Source organism: Onychostruthus taczanowskii, unplaced genomic scaffold (genome assembly GCF_017590055.1).
Source record: "Onychostruthus taczanowskii isolate IOZ18803 unplaced genomic scaffold, ASM1759005v1 scaffold6, whole genome shotgun sequence".
Classification (NCBI taxonomy): domain Eukaryota; kingdom Metazoa; phylum Chordata; class Aves; order Passeriformes; family Passeridae; genus Onychostruthus; species Onychostruthus taczanowskii.
In genome coordinates, this window is record NW_024503679.1 from 10,737,074 (window position 1) to 10,762,605 (window position 25,532).

At 48.4% G+C, this 25,532-nt stretch overlaps 2 protein-coding genes across 2 annotated transcripts; one reads left to right on the forward strand and one right to left on the reverse strand.

The window, feature by feature from the left end:
• Positions 1-7,448: 7,448 nt before the first annotated feature.
• Positions 7,449-18,023, reverse strand: WDR93 (WD repeat domain 93). The gene is made up of 15 exons (XM_041418882.1): positions 17,760-18,023; positions 16,865-17,060; positions 16,185-16,249; positions 15,887-15,965; positions 14,920-15,047; positions 13,362-13,449; positions 12,650-12,827; positions 12,379-12,446; positions 11,685-11,771; positions 11,232-11,363; positions 10,517-10,748; positions 9,805-9,865; positions 8,972-9,128; positions 8,645-8,846; positions 7,449-7,560 (listed from the first exon to the last, which is right to left on the reverse strand). Exons 1-15 carry the CDS (start codon positions 18,021-18,023, stop codon positions 7,449-7,451), a joined length of 2,049 nt encoding a protein of 682 aa, XP_041274816.1.
• Positions 18,024-18,808: 785 nt separating this feature from the next.
• Positions 18,809-24,211, forward strand: PEX11A (peroxisomal biogenesis factor 11 alpha). The gene is made up of 3 exons (XM_041418883.1): positions 18,809-18,926; positions 19,421-19,536; positions 21,121-24,211. The coding sequence occupies exons 1-3, from the start codon at positions 18,871-18,873 to the stop codon at positions 21,684-21,686; spliced, it is 738 nt and encodes a 245-aa protein (XP_041274817.1). The 5' UTR covers positions 18,809-18,870; the 3' UTR covers positions 21,687-24,211.
• Positions 24,212-25,532: the final 1,321 nt, after the last annotated feature.

Sequence of the window (25,532 nt, forward strand, 5' to 3'; positions counted from 1 at the left end):
AATGATTGCATGAAACACATTTGCTCCTGAAAAAGAGACACCCTGCAGCTCCCTGCACTCATCAGCATCCTTCCCAAAGGCCCCTGAATTTCCAGTAGATTTAGTTCAATCCCCCCAAACTATCTCAGCGACAGTGAGGTTTCCAGGTTCCTGCCCTGCCCGGCCCTGGCTGCATGGTCTCTGCCAGGCTCACTCACAGCAGCCCAGCCCAGAGCTGCAGCAGGAGGGCTGTGGCCTCAGTGGCTGCAGATGTGCTCACATTTCAGCCCCATTCAGCTTTTCTGATCCAGCCCAAGGGGCTGCAGCAATCAGGGCTCAGCTGGGAGAGCTCTGTGATGTCTGAGCAGGCTGACAAACAGAATCACTGCTCTGCTGCGTTTCAGAGCTGGGGGTCCGTGGCACTGCAGCAAAGGGGGTTTGGGTGGAAGGCCGTGAGGCTGTGCCTTGGGCTGGGGTGCAAGAGAGCAGGGCAGGTTATCACACCCTGGTTCTGAGGCACTGAAGCCAAATGTCTCTGCAAATGCAGCCCTAGTGCAATGCCTGAGGCATGTATGCAGGCACCTGCCTTCTGCTCACCTACAAACCTCAGCATGCTGCACTTAACTGAAGTTCCCTCCTGTTGATCTATGTAGGAAATAATTATTTTCCTTTTTTTTTTTTCTGGTTTTTTTTTTTTTTTTTTTTTTTTTTTTAAATAAGTGCTGCACTTAACTGAAGTTCCCTCCTGTTGATCTACGTAGGAAATAATTTTTTTCCTTTTTTTTTTTTTCTGTTTTTTTTTTTCAGTGTAAATGCACTGAAGTCAGCACATTCAAGGAAGCCAGAGGAGTGAATTTGACCCAGGGCAGTTCAAGTCACACACTCAGGTGTCCATTGAAACTGCTCAATGGCCCTTGCAGCTTCAGCCCAGTGCTACTTTAACAGGCAGTGGAAAATTTAATTGTTTCTTCACATGCATGACAGCCAAATCTTCAGTGCATTTTCTAGAGAGATATCTTAGGTTCATCTGAAAATCTCAAGACATTCTGATTTGATTTGAAGGAGGCCTTTGGAGGACAGTGAAAACAGTCCATTTGAGGAAACTCTAGTTGAGTACATGAGGTAAAGGCATCCAAAATCATTAATTTCTTTGGCAAACCACGTCTCTTCTTTCCTACAGTGCTGAGGATGTGCATGAAAACACTGAAACAAGTTTTGCACAAAAGACCATTTCAGTGAAAAGGATTGTCATTTTTTAAACTAATGAAACAAAATGCAGCAGTGTTTCTCCTTTGAGAAAAATAAAAAAAATAAACCTTCTTCCTTACAGTTCTTATTCCTTTTTCACCCTGTGTGTGTAATTAGATAATAAAGACAAGTGAAAAAACAGAGGAGTTGGATTCAAAATTTGAAACCCACAGGGTTCTTTACAAACTTCTTGGGGAAATGTTTATCTTTCTGATAGATGATACAAACCTTACTTATAGAACCATAAGCTCATGCTAACTTCAAATCCCTTACCTATGAAATGCACTTCAGTGGCCATTCTGCTCAGGAACAGCTCATCCTTGGGAAAACATTATTGCTGGAATGCTACGTGAGTCCACAGCTCAGAGCTGGAGGATGCATTTAAATTCTCTAAAGAAGCTTTAGGAATTCATAACAGCACTTGATCTACCTTTGGGGGAGGGAATATGGGGGGTTTTGTGCTGCAACAGCTGAAAGCATTAATTGGCTGATCTTTTCACCAACAATTCATTGTATTTCATTACGTGCCTTTTATGTTTCTGTTGTGTTGCCCCAGTGCCTTGCTAAATATTTCCTAGCTGCAGCATGGCATCTTTGAAAGAGGGAGAGGGGCTCCAGCCATCACTCTGTTCCCAGAGAATGAAAGCAAAGTCAAAATTAAATGGGAAAACAACTGTCACCACAATGATAATCAAACTGCAGGCTGCATTAGTATTTTTCCTGCAGAAGCTCTGGTATGAGGCAACACGATGCATGTCTTTCCACAAAATAATTATGCTGTAACGAGACTGCCTTAATGCATTCAGAAAGAAAAAACTGCTGTTAAGGCTGACTAAATGGAAGTACAAAAGAAGAACAGGTAACCTAAATGGCAGCTAGGCTTTATAGTTTCTTCCCCAGTCTGGAAGATTAGGATTAGTGTGATCATAGCGAGATGCAAGTGTAAAATCCAGATCTGGATTTCAGGTTTTGCCTCAAGAGGTGGAGAATATACAGAGGAAGGCTTCTGATTCAGATTCATTTTGTAAAGGAAATGTGTAAGTCTCTCTCTGTTCATTCTGGTTCCAACAAGTAAATAACTTCAGCCTCTCTGATCCCTGAGGAATGATGATTTACAACGGGTAATGTGCACTGAAGAAAAATACAACTTGTTTCTGAAAACCACTGATTAAAGTGATCATAGCAAAGCCAAATAACTCACGGCTCCCTCCTTACCTGCCTTACCCCTTGTTACTCCACTCAGCAGCACTGACTCTGATTTGATCTGCTGGAAGGGGGCTTGTCTGCAATGCTGATCAACACAATTCAGCCTTTGCAAACATTTGCCAGTGCCAAGGGACCTTCTGGCAATGCTTTTAGCAGAAATAATTTTAAGAAAATGAATTGCTAAAATATGAACTTCCAGAGAGATAGGACCAGGAGAAAAAATTACAAAACCATAATAGGCACTGCCTGCTCACTGGGAAGCATGAAGGATACAAGTTATTGAACCAGGAGGGAAGTACAGCCTAGCAGATCTGTTTAGTCCTGTCTCATTCACCATCGCTGCCCCAGTCTCTGCCAGGACTCTGTCATGGGGGAGATCCATAAAGAGCAAAAGCTGCTAGTGATGGAACTGAACATTCCATTCCCATTTGGACAATTGCAAATATTTTTTTCCTGGTTTGTAGCCCTGCTCCTGGGGTGCCTCTGCACTGTCCTAGGAATTGTGTGAAATGTTTTTCTCATTTCCTTCTGTATGTTATAGCCTTCAAAGAGAGAAAGGACCCAAATGCAGAATGTGTGGGAAACACTTCAGGAACACAGTCGATTTCATTTCTAGAAACTGAGAATCACTGGGAATCTGGGCTACAAAGAATTCAAGAGTACCCTCTGTCCTCCTGAATCTCCCTGGCCAGGAGGATCCCTCCACTGATGGATGCTGCATGACTCCCCAGAAATCTACACTTATGCAGCCTCCACAGCCAGTGCAGATTTCCCCTCCCCTCAAACCTGAACCCACTGCTAAGGTTCTCCATGGATACTGGAGCCTGTTCAGTCTCCTACACCTGCTTTACACACACACATGGCTTCTAAGTCCCTCCAGCTTTTCCTCCCGGGCTCTTCCACCTCCCAGAGACCCAGCAAGCTGGAGGCTGGAGCGTGAGCTATTCAGATCAGAAACAGGGTGCAGATTTAAACAGCACAGGTAGTTTAACAACTGTGACACCTGACCACAGGCTGTGCTGGCGTCAGCGACGGGCAGTTTAAAATTAGGATGCCGGATGTTTTTAAATGATGGCTGTGTTTCAAAAAGGAATTAATTCAGAAGCATCCTCCATTTAGTGTTTACCCTGTATTACTGTGCTATATTATCCTATAATTGGTTGTTAGGTCAGGATTGCAACCTAGCAGGTTCCTCTTCCTTGCCTAATTAGCGTATATTCCTCATTGCTCGGTGCAGGACTTGTTGTTTTCCCCCTACACATCTGCTTTTCCTATGAACACCCTCCCAACAACACAAATTTATTCCCTCTCCCTCCGACAGTCCAGCCCTTCATGTGCAGAAGAGCTGCTGTTTGCCCCAGCAGGCTAACCTGAAACTTCTAACAAAACGAGCTGCTTAGCCTGAGGAGCTTGAGGCAGTGGAAGTGTTTCAAACTTGGCAGCACAGCCAATTCACTGCTCAGACGCTGTACATTTCCCTCCTGTCTGATCTGCAGCCCTGCAGTGACATGAGTCATTCTCCTTCCCCTTCTCTTAGACCATGGACTTTGCTGGGGCCGAGGCAGCACACGGCCCTGCACAGAGGTGTGCCACGTGAACACTCGGTTCCTCCAGGACACGTCCCCCCTACAGCACAACCAGGCTGCTCCTCCACACCCCAGCCCAGCACTTGGCTTGTGTAGGGTGTGAGCTCCTCAGAGCACAAGCACTGTCTGTCCTGAGCTGCATGGAGTGCCTGTAAATCCACGGGCCAAGAGCCAAAACACAGCATCACCCTCGTCACCGTGCAAATCTCTTCTCTCCCCAGCACCCTCAGCTAAGCTCAGCCAGCCTCATCTGAATCTTGGCCTTGAAATCGTGGCTCGTTTCTCATCCCAGCCAATTGTCCTGCTCTTGCAAAATCTGGTGTCAAGGCCAGCAGAATCTGGCTCCCCGTGTGAGACCACACGTGAATATGCACAAGGTCCTAGACAGATCAGCACAAGAGGCACTGTGCACCATCAAACTGGAATAGAAACAGGCACAAACTGGAAGGGTTTGCAGAAGCCCAGAATTAAACCAGACTGAGATGGCTGGCACAATGCATTAGGGAAGATTAAAAGGGTTGATCTGCATGGCTTGGCTGAACAGCACAATCCACCAGCCTGGGCTCAGGGGATGATGAGAAACTGCATCCTGCTACAGGGAACTGGCATTAGAGGTAATGAGGCAACACTAGTTTGGACAATGAGAGCTATTTCAGAAATTAGGAATGGGATGCAGTACTTAGTCTACCTATATCTAGACACAAATTAATAGAGCAAGGGGGCAGCTTGACCTTCCCTTGCTACTTCCAGAGCAAACCAAGCAATTGCTGGGGCTGTCCTGCCCAGGCACTACTGCATGTCCCACAGTGTCTTGCAGGGACTTTATTTCCCCCAGGTAGGACACAGGGGTCTCTGCATCTTCCTCCTCAGAATGGCTTCAGTTTTATGTGGTGAGACACTACAGGATATGTGGATGATTGCATTAAAATTGGCAACACGGGCAACAAGGAGTGCAGATCCCAGAGCACACAGCACTTCAGCCCTTCCGAGGACCGAACTCCATCCAACAGACACAGACGTGCCTTACCCAAACAGCCCAAACTTTTGCTGGCCCCAGGAGCAGGGGAAGCAGATCAGATCAGCCTCTGATTTCCTCTGCCTTCACAGCACAAGCAAGTATGCAAAGAAGTAAGATGACATTTGGCTTCTTGCAGAGAACAGCAGATAATTTAGCGAGATTAAACGACAGCCTCGTCTCCCTTCTCGCGGAGAAAAGCCATCTCCGCCCGGCTGGGCAGGACCTGTCTCTGCTGGAATGATGCTGCTCGAGCGCCTCTCTGTGGATCTGAGCTCCTCTTCCTCCCTTACAGCCTTCTCTAGCCATCAACTGATCTTTTAACTGTCTTTTACTTTTTTTAAAATACAGAGCCAAATTGCTCCTATTATACCCTGAGCATCTCTGAGTTCACTGAACTTGGCACTGAGCTAGGAGCAGGCCCAGCCAGAACTGACAATTTCATCTTTTGATGGTGAGATACACATATATGATACTACTCAAGGCCTTCCTATAGCTCCCAGCAGCAGAAATTGGAACAGACCTACATCTGCCTAGGGCTCACAGAGTGACCAGGAATGAAGCGTGGCTGCCAAGGGCATTGTCTTTGAACGAGCAATCAGGTGCCTGTGCTTGTCTCCAGAACATGCTGTGGAGCTCAGCACAGAGCTCCATCACTAACACACATGTCAACACACTGATCATGCCAATTTTTCTGTATCCGTCGAAGAAGCAGGAACAAATGGTCCCCTGCTGAAATCATGAGTTAAAACAAAGGCTCTTCATCAGCCTCCTGCAGCTGCTTGTTGTTTTCCTTTCTCTGTGGAGCCTGCCAGCTCCTAGTTATCTTGGCCAAGCACATGATTAGAATCTTAGAGCAAATTCTAACTGCAAAAAAACAAGTATGTCTTGAGAGGAATACACAAATTGGTCGATGCACAGTACATCTAACTGTTCAGCAGATCCTGTCCTGCCTCTTCTGATGCCAGGCAAGCTCTGCTCCTCTTCTGGATGAAAAGCAGATGGAGTAGGATTAATGGCACAGATCCCCAGGCCCTTTATATTTGCACAAATAGCAAGAACTAGACCCAGTGCTGCTCAAAGGGCCACTTATTTGTTGTGCTGGCTTTCTGCAGCATGGGAAGCAATGTAGGAATAGGAATTCCTGCCCTGAGTAATCCCCAATGCCTGACTATGGCAAAAGGTCTATTGTTTCTGAAAGCACCATAGAAACAAAATAATTAAGCTCTATGGCCACCAGAGCAAAAACAGAAGGAAGGATCAAGGAGTGCTCCTTGTTCACTTCAGTGCTGACCCAGGTGGCTGGGTTTAAACAGGCACTGAGGGTGGTTTGGGCTCACCCACCCAGCTTTGCACTGAGGCAGATGGCAAGAGCTCACACAGCCCAGTCCCAATATCCGTAACAATCAGATGAGCTGTGAAGCCGTAATCTGTGGCAGATGGAAAATGACAGCACAAAAGCTTTTACTGCAGGCCTCAGAGCCTTCACAAAGGTAGCAAATAGGAAGGTTTAATTCAAATAGCTTGTCCTTCTCCAGAGTAAAGCCAGGCATCTGAGTCTGTGAAGCAAATGGAATGCTTCTCCCTTTTCCTACCTCCCCAACAGATTGGCTGACTTCATTTCCAGGGGATGAGCTGAAACCCACCATAAAAACTCAGCCCAAAGCAAGACAACTTGCTATGAAAAACTGAAATGGGACCTTGGATGGGAGCGTCTACACAGCACAGTCTGTGCTGATTCCCTGGCACCCTGCATTGGTGCTCCCTGAACCTTTGTGGGAGGCACTAGAGGAGGCACTAGAGGAGGCACTGGGGGGGGAAAAAAGTCCCCTCTGCACACAGACTGGAGTTATTCCTAGGAGATTTGTCAGATTCCTTGTGGGTTAGACAGTCATCCCAGAAGCACCATCAGTTGTACGAGACTGAAGGTTTCTCATGGGCCTTCCAGGCTGCAATTCCTAAGCAGTCTTATCCCAAAACTGCCTGCTTTGAAGTCAAGAGAAACAACTGCAGAACATCCTGTGTCAGGCCTGTCACACCCTGCAGTGTCACTGCTGCTTAGCACTGCTATGCTTTGAGGGAAGACACCTCCAAGGCAATTTGCTGCCTCCTTTGAAAGGACAAGGTTTCTGGTTAAGCACAAGGATGCTGATGGCTGTCCATCTGGGTAGGAACAGAAAATGGTGACCTCCACTGGTGAGCTACAGCAACACAAGGACAGAAAATCAGAATCTGACAAAATGCCAATCCTATGAAGAGCAAGAGACTTTTAATAGAGGAAAGGCTTTATTAAGGTCCACCCTATTATTGTAACATACCAGATTGCTCTGATGCTCCACGTCTCTGGGAGAGAGATAATTGCAATAGAAGGTCTACCAAAATGTCAGTGCCTGGCCCTCAGCATGCAAGGCTGGCTACTGCTTCTTCTCTCCCTTCACTTTCTCTCTCTCATTGTCCATGGCAGCTGCCTGTGCCTGCAGACAATCCCAGTATTCCTGCTTCTCCATTTCCAGCAGTACCTGCTGCCTAAAATGGTGGGGAAAGAGTGGTTAAAACAAAAACAGTCCCTGACATTCCCCCGGAGCTCAGACAACACCCCCAAGGGCCCCTGGGGCTCACTACCAGTTAAGCAGTTCTTCTTCCTGTGTCCAAAAATCTCAGTGATTCCCTTATGCCAATCAATAGTAGAGTTCACTGCTCCTGACAGCAAGGACCTCTGAATTTCTGTTGTCTCTACATCTCTGCAGACACAGGTCCCACTGCAGTTTTATTTGCACTACTCTGGCTTCAGCTCTCAATTCCCAGGAAGTAAGATATCCCTGGAGCTGGTGACTCCCCAGTTTTGTGGTATAAGGCAGACAGGAGTCTCCAGCATTTTGAGAAGGAGGGACAGAACTGCTGGCTGGTAACATAGGATGGAACTTTTCTGCACTTAACCAACCAGACAACTCCACAGGATTCACCTGGAGACAAGGAATTAGGGAAGGCTACCAGGTAATAAATATGTGCTATAAGGTCGCACCTGCACCCACCTGTTTCGTTTCAAACTGGAAAATTAAAGCATAGTGAAAAGAAGATACAAAATACTGACACAGATCTAGCTCCAGGTTCCCAGCAGAATTCAAGGCAAAGGACCCCAAAAAGAGATGTCACAGTGCCATCTAATGATGGCAGCGGCGCGATGCACCAGGAGAGGCTGAGGGGACCTGCTCCAACCGAGGAACCTCCAACACAAACCACTTAAACACCACATGGAGCCGGGAATGCGGGGGTCGAGAGAGGCACAGAGAGATCCCGGCTCTGCCTGGCTGTGGGGTCTAAAGGAGGACGCAAACAGTGAGGATCATACTCCCTGACAAGCTTGCACAAACTGCGTTGCACAAAAACATTTTAGAACTTGCATCCTGACTTACAGCTGAAGCTGTTCTAGGAAGGACAGAAGGGAGAGGGAGGGACAGTTCTGGGTGGCTGTCAGGAATCCAGCTGCCTGAACACCAACGTTACTCAGACACAAATCTCTCAGAGCACACAAAACAACCCAGAAGCTCCAGGGTGAGACCCTGCATGAACTCAGTGACACCACAGCTGACAACAATGCAGGTGCACTTACCTCTCAGGCAGAAAGCGAAACCTATCTTGTAAAAAAATGTTACATCTCTCAATCCACTGCAGTTCCTGCACGGGTTTGAGGGACAAATCTGGTTTCTTTGGGAAAGCCTCCTTCAGTGGGTAGGAGTTGAAGTCAAAAAGGAAGATGGTGCTGTGAGTGGCTTTGCTCTGGACCAATTCATCTGCCTGCTGGTGCTCATCTCCTAGACAGAGACAAGAACAGTGAGCTACTGCATCAGGAGTCACCCAACAAGAGCAATCAAGGACCAGTGCAAAGCTGAATGCACCCATGATGGTGTACCTATGGCCACCTCAAGGTGTCACCCACCTCGGAGCAGCAAGCAGCAGTTCTCACTATCCACTGTGAACACTGGCTGCCAGGCAGGTGCTACAGCATGAGAAGGTGGAGTGCAGAAGTAGTAAAGAGTCTGTGATGTGTCAGTGTTCATCAGGGACACCGTGCCATCCCAGCAGAAGATCAGGACCTGAAGCAGCAAAATTGACAAGTAGGGGTAAAACAAGTGAAAAAACATTTTCTGTAAAGGACTTGAGATGACACCCAGGACTTCACATCCCTAACTACGATGCTGTTTTCTTTGCCTGCCCCATAGTCATAGGGTGACAGAGATGAAGAACAGCCCTTGCAGAGAACTTGGACTGAAACTGCTGGAGGTTTAGATTGGAAAAGGGCAACAGGGTACACTAGAAATGAGCTAGATCCAGCCTTCTGCATGGCTGCTATGGTGAGTGGCTTTCCTCTCCTCCCCATGCCTGCAAACTTTCTGAGGCCACTTGCAAGGCTGTGTTTGTACCTTCCTCCCCAGGAGGCCCTCTCATAGTTGACCCTGATGCCTGAGGCTTCATGGCTGAACCCTCCCACCTTCACCTGTCCATGTGCACCCCAGTTAGAGGACACAAGTGCAAGGGGACACTGAGTAAGATCATGGAAGATAAATCCTTTGAGCATTACCAGCTACACACAGACGTGTAACTGGTGCAGGAAATCTTCACACCAAAAATATTTGGAGGCTGGAAAGGATGTGAGGATGTGAAGATCTGATTGCCCTGCTCATTATCTCTAGGCACCCAGTTACTGTCCTTGCTGGAAACAAGATCCCAGCACAGCTGGACATGAGTTCCCACCCAGTTGTTAATACTCACTGCACTGGGGAAGGCCAGGACAGGCATCACTGCACTGACAATAAGATTTGGATTTTCAGGCCTGTGAAAGAGACACAGGTTTATGCTGCTGTTGCATGTACATGGCCATGTACCTGGCACATACTGAGAGGCTGAGATAATGCCAGTGGCAATTTGTGGCACACTGACTGCAAATAGTCCCAGCCAAGCTCTTTCCTTATAGAGACAAAGCCTGTCTCCTCCCAGGCAGTAACCCCCGAGGCCCATCCCTGTGCAAACCTGCCTGGGAACTACACTGGAGATACAAATCCCTGGCTGCCATGGAGGCATGAACCCAGAGTCTTCAGAGCAGGGGGATAAGTGAACACAAAAATGATAGAAAGATGGCAATAAATGCTTATTCTGACTTCTAGGGGGATGGTATTCTGTTAGGGCAGAGGAGGGAAGAAAAACTTCCCCTGGGTATCCAGCAGAGACACAAATAGTTCAGCACCAGCCCTGGAGCTGTGCTAGAGGTATTTGTGTTCTGGTGCACAGAAGAACCCAGCAACACCCCTAATTCTGACAAAACATTGAATTTTAGCACTACCAAAACCACACTTGCTGCTGACAGCAGCATGGCAGAGCCATCCTGGTAAAAACAGCAGGAAGTTCTCTACTTCACAGAAGTCTGGGGTTCTCTGTCAGACTGGACCATTAAAACCTTGGCTTCTTTGGCTGGAGTCCACCTCACCTGTCTGCCAGGAGTGTGATGCTGGATTTTCCAGCCTTGGGTGCTTTCACCAAATAGAAAGAGCTGTCTGTACACAGCACTAGAAGCTGTATGATGGGACAGACAGGATCTGCACCACAACAGACAGGATCTGCACCACATGTCTCATCACTGGCAGCTGCAGAACCATACAGAAAGTGGATACTACGGATGAAACGTTCCTCTAGAATGGCAGTCACACACAGGGGGTATCCTGAGGAAGGAAGGAAAGAAAAAGGAACTGATCATTTATCCAAGCAAAGCTTAGTTTGGAGTGTGGCCCACTCAGAGGGAGAACAAGCAGATGGCAGAAGGAGATTCTTCTGCCAGGAGAGTTCCTCCATCATGGCAGGATGACACTAGCACTGATGGCAGCCTGAACTGTGGTGCCACAACAGTCTCAAAAGTGACCTTAGAGTGCAGTGGCAAAGCAGTGACTGTGACTGTCTCAAGCCTTGGGGCAAGACTGATCAGTCCTTGCTGAGCAGCTCCAGCCCCTGCATTGCCCTGCAGGGGCCAGGACAGTCATGCTGTGCTGGCAGCTTCTGGCCAAGCATCCAACAGATGACTGAATTCAAAGTATTTTCAGATTTCCTTTTAAACTCACCACCAGCCCTTTATTCACACTCAATCTCCTAGGCAAAGGTGCAATTTATGCATAGTGATCCCAATACAGAGTCCCAAAGGGCAAGCTCACCTAGGTGCTTATCCCAAATAGTTATTGTTGCATCTTCACCTGCCAGTGCCAGGTACCTGGAGCAGGAACTGACAGCTGAGCATGCAATTGGAGATGCACACGGCCACACAACATCAGGTTTCAGATCAGAACCTAAACAGAATGGCATGAAGAGAAACAACTGTAAGAAGGTGCAGAACATTCTCTCACATAGTACTGGCATCCATTTTCCTCATCAAACATGCACCATTCTGCCACCTCCTGCCAGAGTGGCTTCACTAAAAACACTGCCAGTCTGTGCAGCACAGAGCCCCACAATCCAAATGCCAGCCTAAGCCACAAGACATGAGTCAGCTTCCCTGCCAATTCCTCATTTCCCTGAATCATGAAGACCTGGCAGAGTGAGAGCCCCTGGCCACAGAACACTCCCACTCCCCACAGAGTGCTCTGCTAGAGAAAGCAAAACTTTCTTACCTGCTTTGTCCTTGAGTGAATGGTTGAGTAAGTACAAGCAGAAATTGTGGTTTCCATCCCAATGCACACCGATGCCAACTGGAATATCTGGTACAGAGAAAGGGATGGAAAAAAGAGAAGAAGACTGGGGACAAAGAAAGGAACAATTTGGGACACCAAAACACCATTAGAAAGCTCTCATTAGAGCTTTCATGGTACTCCTGATAGAAATTCTGCTCACACAGAAACTAAACCAGAACAACCTCTCCCTTTGTTGGTTTTGGGTTTTGTTTTTTTTTTTTAATCCTTACGATATGCCTCCTTTTTTCATTTTTTGGGGGGATTGTTTTGATTTGAGGTTTTTTTCAGGGGGAAGATTGTGTAGTTTTTTTAACATGAAGATAAGTGGTTTTTTTCTTTACAATATGCCTCCTTTTTTCATTTTTTGGGGGGATTGTTTTGATTTGAGGTTTTTTTCAGGGGGAAGATTGTGTAGTTTTTTTAACATGAAGATAAGTGGTTTTTTGTTTTTTGGTTTTTTTACTCCATGCCAGTAACTGACTTATAAGTCTTAGGGCTGACAGGGTTTTTTTAATGTCCTTGGAGATGGAACTTAGAGTGGATGCCAGCCAGACCCACTGAGCTCTCACTGGAGCTCAATGTCATGCAATGACTGTGCTTCACAGATTAACAGCTTTTTGTCCCTCTGGATTACCTGGCTGTTCTTTCATTTCTGGTCCCATCAGGATCTGGCTAGGAAGGAGGAAATGAAAGGTAGCATATCTGAAAAAAAAGGAAGAAATGTATGTAAGAGAAAGGCTGTGATAAGTAAGCAGCACTATGACAAGACCTGGAATGGCTCCAGCCCCCTGCCCTGAAGCCTTGGGATGAAGGAAGCAAAGCAAAGACAGAGGCTTCCATCTACACAGCTCAGTGCCCTGTGTGGATGACTCATGGACTGAATCCTGGCTGGTGCTGCCACTCACCTGGGGATCTCCTCCTTGGTCACACCCTCAGCCTCCAGGTACTCCTGGTAAGTGCTAGAGAAGATTGCTTCCTGCAGCTCCCACTGGGAGTCCTTGATTAGGTGGTTGTACCCCAAGCCAAGCATGCTGCCATCATCCACTTCCTTCAAGGCATCCAAAGGACCTTTAAAACTAGTGCCTGGATTGGGAACACGAAGGGAAAAGGCAGTCCTGGAGAAGCAGAACCCATGAAGCAAACACCATGGAGGCATTTGGGGGTGGCATGGTCTTGAGGCAGAAAACACTTTATCTGGTGTGAGACTTTCCATATCACAAGTTAATTTTCCAGTATTTGAATGCAGGGATTAGGGCAAGACTTCTGAGCACCCCACACACCTTGCCTTTCTGTGGCATTTTCCAACATAAAGTCTGTCCCCTCCTCATCCTTGGCATTTCTCTATAATTCCAGGACTCAGGAGTGCTGCTAGATCTAGGAAGCAGCCTCCTCCCTCCCCAGTGACACCCACTCTGAAACGCTCTAAAGCACTCTGTGCTGGCAAAGGTGACATGTGAGATGGTCTGGGAGGAAGCAACTCCCACATGTAACTAGACAGACAGGTCAGGAAAGGACCAGGGATCACGTTACTGAGACTTTCTGACCTGTTCTGTATTTATAGGGGCCATGCTGCCTTTGCCACCTGAACCAGGCTGCACATCCAGACTCAGTCCTGACCTGTAATGGGTTTGGGTGGCCTCACTGTCAGCAGCAGCTCTGGGGGATCCAGCTTTACATCAGCCTGGATGGCAGACACAGGAAGCTCCTGCAACAGAAAAGTGCCCACCTGAGAACTGTGGTGTGTGCTACACTGGTGAGTTTTCACCTGTTCATGGGAATCAAGTGGCTTCCTAAAGAATTTAGGAAAAACTCCTTTGTGTATGCAAAGGATAGCTGGCACTATCTGGGACATACTGGGTTTGGGCTCATTCTTCAGGCCAAAGCACAGGAGCTTGAGGGCATCACTACTTTCTCAACTACATTATAAGGGTGTCCTGCCCAGACTCCTGCCATCTCTCAATTATTCTTGTTGCAGCACAGGCCTGTGTGAGTCACAGCAATGCTCAGAAAATAAAGGGGAAAAAAAAAAAACCCAAAAAAAAAACACCAAAAAAGAAGCAAGACTAAAGGATGAAGAATGTCTCCTGACAGCAAGAACCAGATTTTACTTCACAGAGCCCAGGACTGGAGGAGGTCACATATATGCTTGGCTGGGAACAGGAAATTGTAACAGGGGGCCAACACCAGTGTGTGCCCACCACCACCACCCCATACACATTTACACTGGACTAAAGAGAAAAGGTCTGGCTTAATCAGCCAGTCTGAGAAGGAAGGGGCAGGCATTTGGATATTTTGCACAGAATCAGCAAAGGTGGAATGCTTAAGTGTTTGGTTTTGGCTAAGTTAAGCAGGGTGTTTGCCCTGAGGACAAGGCTGAAAGCAGTGCCCTCTTAAATGTCCAGGAAAGTCTTTGCTGAAGGAAGAGGAAAGAGTTGGGAGGGTGCTATGACAGAGGGTTGGTTGAAGGTGCTGGGAAGGAGGTGTCTGTGTGCTGAGAGGTGAAATCCCACAGGGTGAAAGTGATAAAGGGGAGGGTTAAGCACTGAGTCAGCACTTAAAATTCCCCATGGCAGCTTAGGACAGTCCCTGAGGCCAGAGACCATCTCTGCAGAGCTGTCTCCACGCAGCTCCTCAGTCCAAAGAACAGAGCTGACCGTGGCTAGTGCACACAGGCAGAGACTCTGCCCTGCTCAGGTGGGTGAGGCTGTGACCCCACCAGGCTCTCCTTGTATGTAATCTAAAACACAAACCCTGCTGCAGGGCCAGACTCCCAAACAGAGGCATCCTGCCTGATTCCCACTCCTCCTTCCCCCAGTAACACACGGGAGAAGCCCTGTGGGAATACCCTTACACATGCCCTCAGATGGAGCAATACTTCTGAGAAAGGAGCTGCCAGTTTCAGGGAGGGGCGGCAAGAACACAAACCCTGGGACCAGGAGAATCTCTTCAGAAAGCCTGTCTTGGGAGGGTAAACATGTCCCAATAGCACAGAGGCCTTATGAAATGTGGGATGGGCAGCTGCAGCAGCTGCAGACACACACAGCACCCCCTTGGGCCAACAGGAGGGTTCAGGCTGTGCCTTGCTGTCACTGCAGCAGCAAGCCTTGGGGGAAGAGCTGTGGGCAAAAAAAGCCTAAGAAAAAACAGCACAGAGGGAGATGGAATTGTTTTGTACCACAGATGAGCAGCTTGACCTCCTGTCACTGCAAGCCAGCTCTTCTGCAGCTCCTGCGTTCTTTTCCATCTCTTCCAGCCAGGAATCCTTAGGCAATTGGTAGACCTCCAGCCAAGCTTTTGAGCTGTCTGCATTGGGAAACCATGTTAAGCAATTGGAAATGAAGAGGAAAGGTCTTTCAGGCAAGCAGCTTCTGTTATCTTTTATCCTTTATAAAAAGATTTGTGTATTTTTTGAAATATAAAATCTCTGTGAACTCCATGCAGCCGACCTCTCCTCCCACTTAAGGCTTGACATGCTTGATTGAGACTGACACCCCAGCCTCCAGCTCAGTCCTCAAGGTCCCACATCCATCAAAGAAATTCCATGAAGCTACTCAGTCAATAACCTGACGTGGAGCCTCTGAGTAGCAGAGGAGAAAGTAGAAAATGAGGCATGGTCTCACATTAGTTCTCTGCTACATGACTCATTCTCAGCATGTGTCCAGGCAGATCCCACCAAACACAGGTCCAGAAAACCTGCCTGCCATGGATTCAGCTGCCATGAAACAGAAGAACCTTGTAACAAGGAGTTTCTTGCAGTGTTTTCAGAGGCTCTCTATGCTCTCCAGGCTATACCTGCAGAGAAAATTCTTCAGGTCTACATCTTTTCAGTGTAAAAGTGAGCCATAGCAAACCAGAGGAAGAACTGAGTTTGGTACTTCTGGAGAGAGGGAAACCTGCTTCCACTGAGCCTCCTGGGAGCTGGGGACTGCACTGACAGCTCCAGACAGCTCGCTTTTGGGATCAGCCCCAGTGTTTTGGAAGGGACAGGGAGTGGCAGGGGCTGATCTTCAAGCTGGAGGAGAACTGGGAGGATTAAAACAGGATCCTGGGTACCCAGACCACTTGCAGCATTCTCAAAACACTGCTGCTGCCTCTCTGTTAGGACACAAGAGTCTCCAAACACAGCGTGTTCCTGCACTTGCCTTGCAGCAGGATTCCTGCATAATCACCTCCTCGGGACAGCACCACCTCCACACAAGGGCTTCGCTGGCTGATGTCCTCCTGCCAAGGAAAAACAGGCTGATCAAAGCTAGATCACTGATTCAGAGAGCTCCATGCCCTCACACAGCTCTCACACAGCTCTCAAAAGGCTGAAGACTGTTGGGAGAACAAAAGTAAATACTGGGCAGCAGTCTTGGAGAGCTACTGCCTATGAATAAATTTCTGAGGGCAACTGGTACTTCTCATGATTGATTACTTCCCAATTAGCTCAGCACTTACCACTTCATTCAGGATTTTAATGAGCAGGAAGCTTTCCTTGTGAAAGCAGAAGAGCCAGGCAAGCCCTGAAATAGAAATACAGAAGCAGCAGAAGGAGGGAGAGAAAAGTGAATGAATGTTAGCCATGCTCCTGGGGATGGCTGTTACAACATGTGCAGGAGAGTGAGCAGGATTACATTACCTCCTGGGCCCAAGGAACAGTATGCCACTGTTTCCAGCACTAAACTTTTGCTGGCTTCCTTATGTGAGCACCAGTAAACCTTTGGTTGTGCACAGAGATGGATAAGCCAGTCTGAAAAGTGACAACTCTCAGATGCACCAACAAACTAGTACAGGTGCAGGAGCAGCTCACAGGCAGGAGGCCATTCCGAGCAAGAGCTCTTTCTGCCCAGCCCAAGATGCTCCTAAACTTCACTGTGCTTCACCCTCAGCTCTGCACCTGCCTCTGCTGTGCCAGAAAAGCCACCAAAGCCACAGCCCCTGCCAATCACAAGGCCCTAAGGCCACTCTGCCACCCTGCAATCTGCTAGCCGTCCAACGCCCTCTCTGCAGGGCTTTCTAGGAAACTTCTCAGCCACCCTAACGCTGCCCCGACCCAGCAGTGCTCTGTAGCACCGCCAGCTCAGCTCCAGAGCACAGCTAATCCCCAGCTAGGGCAAGGAAATCCACGGCACACTGACCCATTTCATCCACAGCAAGCAGGACGTGGCACTCGCTGCCCAGATCCGAGGCATGGATGGCACAGATCTCTGTCTTGGCTGCATCCCAAGCACTGACATCCTTGAAGTCACACCTGTTGAAGGCAGCCAGACCCACAGACAGACCCACAAAGACGTATTCTCCAGACACTGCAAGGCAATTGGCTCTTTCAGTTACCTACCAAGAAAGGGAAAAGATGAGTGTACCCAACTGCATTCTCATCAGCCATACTACTGATATATTCCTGGCCTTTTCACCAAAAAATGCTGATTTATTCTACAAGGGAAACCTTTTGACTCATTCTTTCCCCACAAGAGCAGGGCAGGGTCTCTCATCTCTGTCACAGAGATTGGTCTGTGTTAGGAATGAGAAAGTTTTCTCCCATCTTTCCCCTTCCCACAAACAGAAGGGGCTTTAAAGGCCAAGAGCTCAGGAGCATCCCGCCCTTCCCTTCCAGTGCAGAGCTGTGACGGGATGCTGAACTCCTCCAGGCAGTCACAGAACACCAGCAGACACCAGAGTATCCTCCTGGACACCCCCACATAAGCACGGGGAAGGCAGCACTGTCATCCTGCTCCCACTGGAGGATTCAGCAGAGCACAGAGCTGGGCTTGCCCACTCGTGTGCCACTGACTAATCACCTTCTCCTCAGCAAACAAGGGTGGAGCCAGCCTGGGAAGGTGAATTTAGTGTTTAATACCTAGAGAGGTGTGATAACTGGGTGGGAAGCAGAACCTGTCAGACAAGCTGAGAAGCTGCAGGCTTTAAAACTGAACCAGTGAGATGGTGGTGGCATTCTGAGGAAGGTCACGAACAGGAGAATGACAAGATCTGCTCTGGTGGTTAATGCTGTCTCTGCTGGGAGAGGTTCTGTACCTGGAATTCAGCTGTAGGAAAGCATTTTATGGGCTGGACCTTTCGTTTTTGTGCTTCTCGGAGCATCTCCCGTTTTTCAATGATTTCCACAGCACTCTCAAAAACCTGCATCACCAGTTTGTTGATCATCCTGAGGGGCTGCGGCAGCACATCACGCTTTCGATCGGGATCCAGCAGGAAGAAATCTTCCTCCTCTTCCTTTGGCCATTCCTTTCCAGATGGTGGGGGAATCTCCAGGAGATGCTTCTGGGTATTCACTGCCATGGTTCTCCCTCTGCAGATGCAAAACGAACCACGGATGCAGGAATCACCCTGGATGCAGAAGAATAAAGAGTCCTTCAATACTTTCTCTCATGAGGTAATGGGGGAAAACTTGATTAATGATGTCTAAGGGGGTTTCTTTTCAGTTTTGATAGCCAGAGCAACCCTGCTCTGCACAGCTCAATTCTCCTTGTATCGCCTGTGTCTCCCGGGGGTTTTGTCCTGCTCTGGGGATCTCAGCCACATAGGGATTTGCAGGCTGCCCACAGGCAAAGAGAGCCCAAAAACTTTGTCACAAGCGTGTATAAGAATTATGGCAAAGCATTCAAAAGTATTCAAAAATATTATCTTGTTCTTCGTTAATTACCCAGGACTTATTCTTCCTGAGTAAAATCCCAACGATTAACTTTGAGAGCAGGTGCTCTCACTGGAAGTTTTGTACTCCATTTCCAAGACACCGGGTGGTTTCGAGCTTCCCCTGCGCGGGGGGGCCGGGCGCACCCCACCGCCGCCAGCCCTCACAGCGCCTGACCTCGGAGCGGGGCCGGGGGCCGAGGGGCCGTGCCGGGGGCCGAGGGGCCGTGCCGGGGCCGAGGGGCCGTGCCGGGCTCCTCTGGCTTTCCCGGGAGGATCCGCCGCAGCTCAGCCGGCGGCTCCGAGCGGGGGAAGCCTTTAGGGGTGACACCGCCGCTGCTCCGTTGTTGACGGTTGCCGTGGTAACGACCCCTCCGTGCCGCAGCCCGGCCGGGAACGCGGCGCGCAGCGGAGCGTTCCGCGGCGGGGCGGGGCCCGGGCGCGGCGGGGCGGAGCGGCCGCGGCCCCCGCGCTGCTCCCGCCGTGCCGCCGAGCCATGGAGGGCTTCGTGGGCTTCACCAACCGCTGCCAGGGCCGCGACCAGCTCTTCCGGTGAGTGTGGGGGCAGGCGTCCTCCCCGCGACCCCCGGCACCCACCCAGGGCCCGTCAGCGGCGCCGCTCCCGCCGGGCCGCGGCCCCTCAGCCCGCCGGGCCGGGGACACCGCCCGCTCTGCCGGAGGGTGCTGCCGGTCTCCTCCGGTGCCAGCGACAGGACGAGGAGCAGTGGCCGTAAACTAAAACATAAGTTTCACCTCAGCTGAGGAGGAACTTGTGCGCATTTTGGGTGGCGGAGCGCTGGAGCAGCTGCCCAGGGAGTGTCCCTGAGGGCCTGGAGTCTCCCTCTCTGGGACACTCCGAACCCGCCCGGACGCGTTCCCCTGTCACCCGCTCCAGGTGATCCCGCCTGGGCAGTGGGGTTGTACTGCATGGTCTCCTTCCAGCCCTGGCAGTTCTGAGTCTGTGGAATGAACCTGTCCTGCTGCTGCCATCCTGTGATTGTCTGTGTCTCACCTGTGTCCCCCTCTCCTCGTTTTTTCCCTTCCAGAGCCACTCAGTACACATGCATGTTGCTTAGCTATTTAATAGAGAATAAAGCCGATAAAAAGAAGCTGGTAATGAAACTCAAGCAGTTGGAATCTAGCATGAGCTCTGGCCGGAAAAGTAAGTACCCAGTATCTAGAGGGATAAGACCTTCACTTGCTCCTTGCACTCCCAGCTCCTGCCCTTGTGTTTCCTCTAGTTAACCTACCCTGAGCCACAAAACCTCTTTTAATACATTTACAAAACTGTCAATAGACTTATCCCTGCCATGGCTTGCCAGGCTAGGTAGGGCTAAATAGATTTTTTTTTTATTTTACTTCTTCAGCCTCCTCTTCAGTTAGACAATCAGAATTACTGCTGGAAGGATGAGAGGAATAAGTTCACAGTCAGCTGTTGCTGTAGAGGCCAACCTGACACTTCTGTTCAAGGACAGACCAGGGTTATGAGGCAGGGCTGACTCACTGTGTGCTCATTAGTCCTTCCAGCTGATGGGTTGAGACAGCCCAGTGCTGAAAGATCATCATCCCACAAAATCACCGCTGAAAGATCATCATCCCACAAAATCACCGCTGAAAGATCATCATCCCACAAAATCACCTCTGAAAGACCATCCTTCAATATGGTTTTTATATCCTACTTAACATATTAATCTCTTCAGCGTTTATACCCTACTAAATCACATACCCTTCCATGCTTATAGCCTGACCATTTGCATCACTCTGGTCTGTGTCACGGTTGCATCCACGATGATTACACTGTTACTATGTGTGTATCACTGGTTTGCAGCTTGGTCTTCCACCCACTTGTCAATTGCTCAATCCTGGAACAACTGCAACCCATGAGACAAATATTCTAGTCTATCGGATTGCCATGGATTTGTTTATTATTCCATTAGCTGTAGAGTTATGGTATTTTCTAGTGGAGAGGCCAACTGGTTTATCAGCATGGGCATAATTCTTGTGCTTCTGCTAAATGAATCACTAATAGACACCAGGCCTAAATTCAGGGCTCTTGTAGTTCCACCAGGCTTGGGTGCTGTCAACATCTGTCACTGTGACAAGGCAGCAGGGTGTAAAAAGTGTTTTCAATAATATTGTATTAACATTCAGGGGGCAAAACCCAAACGGTGCAGCGGGTGAAATCAGGTTTGCCGTATGTTGCAGCTTGAAATGGAATACAGTGTTCCACATGGTTTGCAGGGAGCTGCTACATGTGCCTCTGGCAGATTCCTGGCTGAGGAGGGACTTTGGTCTCTGTGCTCAGCACGTGAATCAGCGGCTTTCACAGGCACAGAGGCAACCTGTGTCTCATGGCTGCAGTAGGATTAATGCAGAAACATCTTCTGTCCACAAAGTGAGGTAAAATGTACAGCTGAAATTAGAGGCTGTTTGTGTTCTTTGTTTGCTGGCACTGACTCCTGCAGAGCCGAGGGTGATATTGGTCCAGAGGGCCCCCAGGTGCAAGAACGGAGTGGCAGGAGAGGCTGCAAGTCCTGGCTATTGACCAAACCTGTGTGCATGTCCTGGGCTGGTGATGTTTACACAGAACTGAGACGTTTACACCCCTTTCCTCACTAATCCTGGGAAGTGCTCAAGCATACAAATGCGCGGAGCCCTCCAGGCCTTGTGAAAGTACACGCGCACTGCGGCAGGCCGAGCTCTGCGTGAGGCCGGGCCGTGCTAACCTGTCTGGGGTTTCTTGCAGTGTTCAGACTGGGCAATATGGTGCACGCCTTGGTGGCAGCCAGGAGAGCTGCAGAGCTGCCAGAGGTGGTTCCTCGCCTGTGCCTCACAGCCTCCCACCTGAGCCGGGCCCTGTACTTCGTGTGCGACGCCGTGCTCTGGCTCAGGAGCGTCGGGCTCCAGCCGCACGTCGACAAGCCCAAGTGGCACACCTGGGCTACCAAGTGCTACTACTGCTCCCTCCTGATGAATCTGGCCAGGGACTGCTATGAGATCTCCTGGAGGCTGGAACAAGCTGCACTGGAAGAAAAGACAAAGGAGAATTCCGTCTGGCAGAAGCACAGCGAGGAACTAAACGGTGTGAAAAGCGATGGTTTGCACAATTTTCTCTGCCTGCTCTTTCAGATACTGAAAAGGAATCCTCCTTTGCTGCTGGACTTGGTGAAGAACCTCTGTGATCTCTCAGGCCCTTTGGATACGCTGGGAATCTACAAGACCAACCCAGGAGTGATTGGTTTCTGCGGCGTCCTGTCCTCCCTGGTGGGGATCCTCACATTAGCAAGCCCACACCTGAAGCTGAAACAGTGACATGAAAGGAGCTGCATAGTATAAGGCTGCAGCTTTGATCCTCTGACAAATTTTTATCTTCATATAGCACTTTCGAATGAACATGTCTTAAAATAATCTCAAGATTAATTTTGTCCTCTGAAGAAGTGAATTCTGCCACTTTTCCTTCCCTGTGCCTTTGCAGATGAGTTTGGTGCCATGACACACTCACTGATGGGGTGGAGAGAGGAAAAGGCTGAGTAATATTTCACAAACAAAAAGAGGACTTGGAACTTGGCTGCTAGATAAGAAAATATTCCTTTATTTTAATACAGGGTTGTGAAATAACTGCATAAGCAACTGTAATAGGTATTATGATTCATGACTGCACTAATCATGTTTACACTGGAACGTTTCAATTCACTAATCCAAGGTCCCTGCAGTCAGATTGCCTCAAGTGGGCTAAGGTGGGTTAGGAGCTGCATTAGAGCAGCCTGAAGTCAGGAGTGAGTGTTCTGATGAGTTTGGGTTGCTGGATCCTGTGCCCTGCAGGCACTGAGCACACTGTGGTGGTACCTGGAAAGGGTCTCTGTGGTGTGTGCACCGGTGGTGCTGGAGCTGCAGTCTAGTGAGTGCCAACTCCTGTCCCAAAAAATCTGCACTTTCTTTGTTTCCTTTGATACTGTGAGCCAGGGACTGTTGGCCAGTGACTCTGACTGCTCCAGCAGGCCACAGCTGAGGGCTTTGGTGCAGGACAGTGTATTAACTCCCAAACCCCTGTAATTGCAAGCACAACTATTTTCCATTAATGATATCGTGATAAGGAGCTTGTTTTTCTCTTTTAATTTTACATGAAAAATTCCAGTCTAATAAGGAGTTTGGAACATGCAGTTAAGGAGAGAAGCCTGGCTCAGAGCTTGTTGAGTCACAAAAACTGCAAGGACATGTTTGTAGTTGTGTAAGCTCCAGGAGGAAAGAGAGTGGATTTTGTCGTGATAACATCAGAATCCCGTGTGGAAGAAAGCTTTTTACTGGATTTGGGCATTCATGGTTTAGACTTTCTTATCTGGTGCTCCCTGTCCTCCCTGCTCATGAGCACATGATTGCTTGTGTGTTCCCTCCCTGGCTGAATGGGTTCAACCATTTGAAAATGCCTCATTTTGTTGCCCTGCAACTGTGTTATTGTTCATCACTGACCTCACTGGCAGTGATGGCTGGCAGTGTAACTGGGTTAAAAGAGAATTGCTGTGTCCAGCTCTCTAGCATGGCATGCAGTTTTTGCTGCTCCTGACTTTGCAGAGTACCAGTTTGACACCATCTGAGACAAAATTGCACATTATACAGGAGATAAATTTAACGTTTTTCTTCATCAGAGTTAGGCCTGTGTGTTCTGCTGCTTCATGGTGTAAGAAGTCCTTGTTTAATCTGTCAAGGAGATGTGAACAGACTAACCTGGACCAAAGTTCTCATTTATTATTTCTGATGCTATCTAAAACCAGAAAATTAAAAGGTGTGGGTCTCCTTTATTAAAAGGCAAAGGATGTGGAATTAAGTAAGCAGGTAAGGCAGTGCTCCAGTTTACCTGAAGTTGTGCTTGGGCTTGGAATTACTTCCAGTTTGAATATGAAGTGATAGCCTGCCAATGAAGTGTTTGAAAAGAAAGAGGTTGCTGGGCAGGATAATTAAGTGTGTTTGAAGATCAGATGTGGCCTTCAGCAGCTCTTCTTTTCAATATGGAAATGAGTAGCACTAAAAGTAGGAGCATACTGGCAGCTCAGGCCAAAATGGAGCATTGTGTGTGGGATACATATTGTAGGCTATATTCTAGGCTTCCTCTCCTTTATAACAATGGATTTGTTTGTTTGTTTGTTTCTCCATTTGTTTCATCTCCTGGCAATGTGGAAGCCATCCCTACCTTAGTCAGAGTTGATCATTATCCCAGTGTGTGGCAACCCCTAGAATAAAGTAAGAGGAGTCTCTATCATCTGACAGTGGAGGTTTGATCAGCTTTTGCCTACAGAATTCCATCTTATTGCTGAAAATGTGTTTTCGGTCCCACTCAGGGGAGCTCTCAGATGCAAAATACTTCACAAAACACTTTCACTGGTTTGCCAGCTGCTTTCACTCTTATGCTTTTCAGGGAAAGCCATTGATACAGCCCAATCTCCACCTCCCTGTGCCCTGCAGGCAAACACTGTGCAAAGCCCTGAGCCAGGCTTTGATGTTTCTGGTAGGGCCTGATGTGGATTAGCTTGTACAATTTTATTGAGGGAAATGGGAGTGAGTTTTCAGCCTTCCTCAGCCCGGCCTGTCCCATTCTCCATTGCACAGGCTGGAACACACAGGAGTACCTCTGTTTACTGGATGTTAAGCACTAATATTTGCCTTCTGCTCCCCAGCTGGAGGCTGGTGATTTAAGGTACCTTAACAAAATGTGACTGAAGCCATAGGATTGTGATCATGTGGAGAAAATCCGTTTAGTGCCTTTTTTTGTGTCTGTTTCTAGTACAGCACTTGGAGTAAGAACAAGTTGTTTGAACATAAGCAATAAACTGTGATGAGTGTGACGCTGTGTCTGTGTATAACTTGGAAGGTGGTGTAAAGAGATGCTGAAGGAGGGAGAATTCCTCCCATCTCTGAATTTCATGACGGGTGACACTCTTAAAGAGACATTGCCTGTGAGCGGGTTCTAGAGCTTTTGTTTTGCAGTACCCACTTGGCAGCCAGATTCATCCAGCTAATTTAGAGTCACAATTTCAGCTGCAAAACCATTAAGAAATACCTGAGTATCAGATGAAACTGCATCCTTAGAATGCCCTGAAACAAGGAGGTGTTTTGGGAATTGCCATCAGCTGCCTTTGAGTACCAGCAGTGAGGGCTGGAGCCTTATGGCCGGTGTGAAAGGGACAGGGGCACCTGCATTTCAGTATCTTATAAACAGCTTTTCATTTGGATGGTCGTGGCTTAATGACAAATGCCACAGGGAACAAAGGGTGACATCTTGGGCAGAGGTGGCAAGAGATGGAGCCAGGATAACCATTAAACTGAGCTTACTGTTAGCTCCTACCCCCTGCAGTGAGAGTTTTGCAAACTTGGAAGCTCCAAAATGTCAGCTCCTGAACAATGTATAAAGTGTGGCATTCAGGAGTGCTTTAGCAAGAGTTTCCTTCTGGATTAGTGGCCTCATACCCATTTTGTAATGGAAACAGTAGGAGAGTGGTCATCTTCTCTTTTGCTTACAGACAGGGCCTTCCTAACATTAGCACTGCTTGCCATGATATTTCAAGGAATATGTGAGCCATTGGGGATTCCCAGGTGAGCATCAAGAGCAGGCAAAGGTTAAAAACCAACATCTCCAGGGAGATACCAAATAAAGCAGTTCTGTAGAGGAAGTGTCACTAGGGGAGGGTGTGAGTAGTATTCCAAGTGTCTAAAAGCTTTTCTGCCTAGAGCAAGGCAATAAATTGGTCTCCAGATCCAGGAGATCATATTGCCACAAAGAATTAAATTACACTTTTTTTTTTTTTTTTACTGAAAGTAAAATAAAAATCTAAATAGCTTGCCTAGGAGGGCATCCTTAAAAAGAAACTGGGCAGACTGTCAGCAGTGGTTATGGGGTAGCTGATCCTGCATGGAAATAGATCAGATACTTCTCCAGCGCCTTCCCAGAACAAAGTATAAAGGTGCCTTGCAGGGATTTGGGGATCTGGCTCATCCCCTCACCATGGTATATTAAGGAGTACGAAGCAGACTGCAGAGTCAGGGGTGTGAAACTGCTTCCCTGCACCCTGTGGATCTGTGAGCTCTAAACATTGCCTGCAGGAGCACAGGAGGTGCTTCTGGTGGAAGCTGGAGTGGTGGGGCAGGGAGGCCGTGGTTCCTTTGCCC